A 7,475-nucleotide genomic window follows, 5' to 3' on the forward strand; every position below is an offset into this window, starting at 1 on the left:
TACCATCAAAACTGAACCAACGAAACTGCCGAGGAACCGAAATTGCATGAACATCACAGACAATCGATGAAGTAATGACATTCAAATTTGTAAACAAATTTCTCACATCAATTCATCATAATCAAACGAAGGATTGTCGAATTCTTTACCAAAATAAACGCCAGTGCATGCCATTTTGTTCTCTCACACACAATAACGCACACAGTATCCATGTCTACTTTGATGCAGTAACCGAAATCGGAAGTTATCGAACGACTTCTTGCCGGCCGGACGTTTGCCATCACTGATGGCCCGAAACTCACGGGTTTTATTCTCTTTCTCTCTAATATATGAGTAAGTAAAGTAACTTAAATGGATTTACACGTTTGTGGTTTTAACTTGAATATTTAAATGGTTTTACACGCTGATGGTTTTACAAAACCAGTTGTCAGAAAAGTCTATTGATTTCGAATTTTAAATAAAAAAGAAATGGCAGAATGAATAATCTTTAAAGTGTTTCACTGTGACCTTTTTGGTTTTCAAATACTGGATCTAAAGGACACTTACGATATTAAACCCATGTTAATATTTGCTTTGTAGGGGATCTAATTTGACAAACTTTATGCATAATAACTGGTTCAATACTTGATAAAACTTTATGTATTAGCACACATCGTATGTCAATAATTAGGTAAATAATGATGCTTAATTTAGTTAAACTTAAATCTCTAACTGATTAGATATTTGAATTGAACCATTTCTTAGAACACTTTTGTATTTTAAGGTAAAATGCTTTAGCGTGGTATTCTACAATGAGAATAAAGCAAAAATGAAAAGAATACTTAGCGTAAATTAACATCCAGCCGCAACGCGTGGGTTAGCATCAACTCGTTATGAACATTAAGGAACATCTGTTGGAACTTACTGGCTCCACTTCTACATCAATCTTTGAGAAAGATGATGATGATGATGATGATAATGATGCCAAAAAGGGGGAGAAAGATTCATTGAGAAAGTTGCCACCAGATTCAAAAGCTAATCCTACAGAAATTGTATTGCCTGCTCAACCTAAATCCCAACCTTCTCCAAAAAAACAACTACAAAAGAAGGAGAAAATACCTTCCACACCATCATCACCCATTTTGTCAATAGATGTTGGGAACACAAAAGTATCAGCAGATGTTTACCAAACAGCTGGTGAGACACCAGCAGAAGTTTCTCAAACATCTGCCATGATCATTTTTACTACACCAACCACAATCCAAGCATCTCCAACGTCACAAAGATTTCCCATACATTCATCTTCACTACCAAAACATTATCCTTCACCAGAAATCATCTCCACACGTAAGAGAAAAACTCATATCGATAGAATCACAAAAATGAACAATGATCCTCTGGTAAATCCAACTCAATCTAATTGGAAGAAAGTCAAAACAGTGGATTCAGATGAGGTATTGAAGTTTAAAAGAATGAGAGTAGAGCTTGTGGCTGCTGATTATGGTCCAGTTAGACCCATTGCCAGATGGTCTAAACTGAAAATTGTTGAGACCTACAAAAAGCTGGAAGAAGATAGAGCTGAACATTCAAATGTTCTTCAAAAGTCAGTCTATCCTACAACTGCTGCTCTGTCTCCAAAAATCGGTACTCCAAAAACCTTCTCTCATCATCTGATTTGTCTGAATCAATTGTAAATTTAGTTAGTAGACCACAATCACCAAACTCGTCTTCAATAATTCTTTGCCCAAGAAAACCAACTGATCCAAAAATATTAAAGTGGAAGTCATGTTCAAAAACCCAAGTATTGACTTTGATCAGATCAGATGGTAGTGTTAAAGAGATTAAAATGGATAGTGCATATAATCTGAATGCATACGATCTCCAAGATTTGTTGGACTTTCAACTTGAGAGGGATGATGAAGAAGACATATTCTCCCTAGACTTTGAACTATAATTCAAAGGACAAATTAGGGAGATGTTGATGAGAAATAAAAATCAGTAATAAAGAAGGGTTTTCATATCATCTGTTGTATAGAGAGATTGTTGAATCAGCATCTGTTACATTGTTTGCAGTAGTATATTTAACCAGATCACAACATGTAGCGAAGGACATGTTGTTGCGTAACAAATTCTTGAATGAGGTTTGATGTGTGTTGTTTAGGCAGGTGATCGTATGTTCTTAGTTAATGTTTGTTAAAGTTAAGTTGTATTTGAATTCTATTAAGTTTGTTAGACATCTTTCATATGTACTCTCTTTTTTGAATAAGAGAATTGAAATAATCATATTTAACTGATGAATTTTATTAAGTTTGTTAGACATCCTTTAGACATCTTTTATTAAGTTTGTTAAATATCTTTTATATTTACTTATAGTTGTCTTTTAGCTATAATAGATAACACGTTTTGCTACAATATCTATACACATATCTATATGTTCTGTCAATATGTGTTATGCATGGTTTTCTAAGAAACGACCCGTGTTTGCACACGGGTCTTACCGCTAGTACTATATAATAAAAGAAACCAACTTTTGGACACGTGTCTTTCATTGAAGGTATCCTCAAATCTATACTTATCTTATATTAACTAAATAAATAATAAATTACATAATAAAAAAACAAAGCATATCTGGAAAAACTCTACGGATTATCAGTATGAATTATACAAAGGTGGTTTAAAATAATAGTTTTTTCATAAACTTTAAAAGATAGAACTTTTTTTTATTAATTTTTAAAAGCCTTAAATTATAAATAAATCTAATAATAACTGTGATATTTTTTATATTCAAATACTAATCTAATTATAAAAAAACACTCTAAAATCTTATACTAATCTTATATTAACTAAATAAATAATAAATTAATATTAAATCTTATCATACTTTAACCCAAACCAGGTTAGAATTCTCAGTTAAATTAAGGCATGTGCAGGGCATATGAGGGTAAAATGGTCATTCCCTCTTAAATCATCTAATTCCCCATTTATATCCTCATTTATATCGCACACCAACCACAACACAAAATCATCTCTCTGCATTTGATCAAATTAGGGTTTCTTCAACCTCCAAAGCATCGTTGATCATGGTTTTTTGCCATTGTGGAAGAGATGCAATAATACAGACATCATGGACAAGCAAGAATCCTGGTCGTCGTTTTTATGCTTGTCCTGTCCAGGTAATCTTTCATCTTCAAAATTAGGGTTGATCGCTTAGATTAGGGAATGTCGTTTGTGATTTTAATGTTTTGATTTGCTCAATTGTAGGGTTCAAATTGTCCATTTATTGGATGGTTCGATCAGCAAAGGTGCCAAAGGTGCATAGATATCATACCTGGATTGCTTAGGGCAAAAAACAACTTGGAATCAGAGAAGATGCAGCTGCAACAACAGAACATGAATCTGGAAGAAGAAAACATTAAGCTGCAACAAGAGAACATGAAAGTTGAAGCAAAGTCAAGAAAATTGAAAAAAGTATTTGGTTTTTAGTTGGATCTGTTTTGTGATGTATGTTCTGGCATTTTAGGGTGTTATACATGATGTGCAGTATGTGTAAAATGACAAGATCTAATTTTGAATGACAAGATCTAAGTTTGTGATGTATGTTATGGCTTTTTAGTTTGTTATATGTTATGTGCAGATGAAAGTGGATTGTCCAAAGTAATGTGACCAAAACAAGCTAACCTATAATGACCAAAACAAAATTGACCAAAGCAAACTGACCCATTCAAACAAACTGACCAAAAGAAAGTGACCATAACCTGTAATGACCAAAACAAACTGACCAAAACAAACTGACCAAAACAAAGTAACCTAAACAAACTGACCTAAACAAGCTGACCCATTCAAACAACAAAGTTCAGCAATTGACCTAAACAACCTGACCCATTCAAACAACAAAGTGCAGCAATTGACCTAAACAAACTGACCCATTCAAACAACAAAGTGCAATAATTGACCTAAACAAAACAAACCAAATCAAACCAAAACAAAACAAACCAAATCAAACCAAAACAAAACAAAACAAAACAAATCAAACCAAATAACTACTTACCATATTATAGCCAAACCTGATTCATTTTCCAAATACTACCAACATTTCACAAACATCTAAATAGTAGCAACCCAAAAGACATAAAACAAGTTTACCCAAAAGACATAAAACAAGTTCATAAACATCTAAATACTAGCAACCAACATTTCCAAAAGACATAAAACAAGTTCAAAAGACATAAAACAGGTTCACTTTGCTTTTGCCTTCCTTTTCTTCCCTGCATTGCCACTCTTCCCTGATTTGCCAGTCTTGACAGCTTCACCTTGACCCTTGCAAGTCCTGGAATTATGTCCAGTCTTCTTACACTTTGAACATGCACCTTTAGTGTGCTTTTTGGACAGCCTTCCTGATTGGGTCATCTCTTCAAGCTCCACAGCAGATCTTTTCCTTAATTTCTTGGGTCTACCAACCTGGGTGTGATGTTTTGGGGGTGTAATCGTTGCAGGAGCATTTACCCTTGTCCATAAAGTCCTACCATTGATAGGGTTCACCCTAAAAGAGTACACCTGTTTCCACCTCTCCATTGTATGAACCGGATGTACCCAACTCTCCAAAGCACCCACCCTGCCCCCATTAGCAGCTTTCTCCCAATTTGCAGCCACAGCATGTCTGCATGGCATTTCTATAAAACATATTCAACCTTTAGACAAACATCCAGTTAACAACTTCAAAAAATGAAGAGTTAGTTACCTGTTATTTCCCAGGCTCTGCAACTACATGTCCTTGTAGCCAAATTCACTACACGTGCATGATTTGGCTTTCCACTAACCTGATACAAATCCCCCCCCCCCATTCCACTGAACATGGTAAGCGGTTGCATCTCTTTTAATCCCTTCAAAAAGTTTTGTTGCCTTGGGTGTAAGCAAGCCTTCACTTCTCTCCATTACGTTCAACACAGTTATTATTCTCCTCATTAGATACTCCCTTATGTATTCAAGGGCTGATATGATAGGCTTGTCCCTGCCTTCTACTATCTTTCCATTGAAAACCTCACACATGTTATTAAGCACTATATCAGACACAGCCCTCCCTGTGCCAAATGAATACATAAGTGAACAAATGAATACATAAGTGAACAAATGAATATATAAGTGAACAAATGAAAAATACCTGAAAAATAAGCCCTTGACCAATGTAAAGGAGGAATCTTTGACAACCATAAGTGAGCTTTCTTGTTGAAAGCCTTCAACTCATCCATAGCAATGCCTAATTCTGGGACTGTTGTTGCACAAGCACACTTCCAAAGCTTTTCCTTGTAAAGATCTCCTTTGAAAGTAACTTTCATGTTTTCATGTATGTGGCGAAGACAGTATCGATGCTCAGCACAGGGAAACAGTTTTGAGATTGCAGGAAGTATCCCCTGCACAATTAAAAGACAGTTAACAAAGTAAAACACAGTTAACAAAGTAAAACACAGTTAACAAAGTAAAGGACAGTTTACAAAGTAAAACACAGTTAACAAAGTAAAGGACAGTTTACAAAGTAAAAGACAGTACCTTTTGTCTATCACTTATGAAAGTAAAATTTGAGTAAGTGCCTAAACCAAGATCATCACCTAAAATCTCTAAGAACCAAGTCCATGACTCTTTGTTTTCAGATTCCACTATTGCATAAGCAACAGGGTAGATCCCATTATTGCAGTCAACACCCACTGCACTTAACAGTTGCCCTGGGAATGGTCCTTTCATGAATGCACCATCTAGACCTAAGAAATCCCTTCCAATTGCTTTGAACCCCTGCTTTAATGCAGCCAAACACACATATATCCTTCTAAATTGTCTGGTATTATCCCCTGGTTCTGGATTAGCATCAACCTCAATCTTAACAGTTGTACCTGGATTTTGTTGGATGAGTTCATGAGCATAATCCCTCAAGACTGTATACTGTTCAGCATAGTCTCCTTCAACATGCTTCTTGGCTATGCACTTAGCCCTATATGCTTTCATTCTTGAAATTCCAACTGAAAACCTCCTTTGAAATTGTTCTTGTACAGCCTTAACTGGTATTTCTGGGTTCTCTTCAATCTGCTCTAGCATCTCTTGTGACAGGAACTTTGAAGTACATGCATAATGCTTTCTTGTTGTAACACATGTGTGGTCAGTAATTAGGGTTTTGACCACCCAGGATTCGGCATTTTTTTCTTTTGAAATCAACAAGACCCAAGGACATTGATATTGATGGGGGTTTGTCCTATTCCCCCTACCACCCACATTTATATCAACTTTTTGCTGATTGGTCCCTGTGTCTTTATTCTTTTCAACAGAAACCCCCTTCCCCTTTTTTTCTTACCTTTTTTCCCCTTGTCTTCATTTTTTTCCATCTCTGCACTTTTTTCTTTACCTTTTGCCCGGCTGACATGCACCCCATTGTCATCTACCTCAAAGTCTGGTTTTGAGCCTTGACAAACTGCCCTAACCCTGCTGTGATCATCTTTGATAATCTTTATAATCCTTCTAGTTTCAACAGCATGTTTTTTGATCAGCTTTTTAGCAACTTGCTTGCTGCCAAACACCTGCCCAAGGTAAAAGTTTACCAAATTCTCATTTGATCTTCTTATTTGGTACAGCAAATGTTTCCTGGTGCTTGTATGATTATCAGATTTAGAACCACTGTTAAACTTATCATTATCTAATACATCCCCTTCCATTTCATCATCACCATTCATATGTTCATTAATGTTGTCCTCAACTTCCATATCAACATTAGCCCTATAGTCACTCATGTCCACTTCATGATCACTCATGGTATTCAATTCATCCACTATGTAATCACTATCATTATCACTCCTACCTTCACTACCATCCCTATCATCAGTAACATCCCTATCCTCACTAACATCCCTATCATCAGTAACATCCCTATCCTCAATAACATCCCTATCCTCACTAACATCCCTATCCTCATTGACATTCACTTCAGTCTCAACAAATACTGGACTAACTGGCATCTTACTGCTGGATTCCCCATAGCCAATATTTGCATTTTTCTTCATAGGAACTATGGCATATGGTCCAATTTCATCTATCTCTTCAATGGTGATGCTAGGTCTAGGAGGTTTACTAGGTGAGCTAAACAGTTCCTTCATGTTTTTCAAGCCATGAGTGGTATATACATGGATGACCTTGTGCATTTCAACATACCTAGCCAAGTTCAGACAGTCTTGATCACTGGTTAGGTGTTCAAGACCATCATCTAGGGTTTTTTCAGGATTCAAAAACTGGTAATGGTAATACATTGGGTTCAAGCTATTATACCCTAACTGATCAAGCATAAGATCGACTTCATGAATGGAAAACTTATCAATATCTATCAAGTCAACATAACTGATCTTGCCTCCTACATATGTGTGTCCAGGAGGTGATGTAAGCCTACCACCATGATGAACGCAAATGCTAAAGTAATTGGGAAAACCATCTGCAAATTTTCAACATTTATGTTATTAATCAAC

General features: G+C 35.8%; 1 protein-coding gene across 1 annotated transcript; it reads right to left on the reverse strand.

The window, feature by feature from the left end:
* Positions 1-4,215: 4,215 nt before the first annotated feature.
* On the reverse strand, positions 4,216-6,063 carry LOC110944571. Its single transcript, XM_035974079.1, has 4 exons — positions 5,524-6,063; positions 5,138-5,387; positions 4,797-5,057; positions 4,216-4,649 (listed from the first exon to the last, which is right to left on the reverse strand). The coding sequence occupies exons 1-4, from the start codon at positions 6,061-6,063 to the stop codon at positions 4,216-4,218; spliced, it is 1,485 nt and encodes a 494-aa protein (XP_035829972.1).
* Positions 6,064-7,475: the final 1,412 nt, after the last annotated feature.

Source organism: Helianthus annuus, chromosome 6, assembly GCF_002127325.2.
Source record: "Helianthus annuus cultivar XRQ/B chromosome 6, HanXRQr2.0-SUNRISE, whole genome shotgun sequence".
Lineage (NCBI taxonomy): Eukaryota > Viridiplantae > Streptophyta > Magnoliopsida > Asterales > Asteraceae > Helianthus > Helianthus annuus.

Coding starts and splice junctions, on each gene's coding strand:
- LOC110944571 (XM_035974079.1), bottom strand. CDS start 6,063: ATGCTAGAGCAGATTGAAGAGAACCCAGAAATACCAGTTAAGGCTGTA. Junction 5,058..5,137: donor GTCAAGGGCTTATTTTTCAG/GTATTTTTCATT, acceptor CATTTGGCACAG/GGAGGGCTGTGTCTGATATA. Junction 4,650..4,796: donor GGGGGGGGGATTTGTATCAG/GTTAGTGGAAAG, acceptor TATGTTTTATAG/AAATGCCATGCAGACATGCT.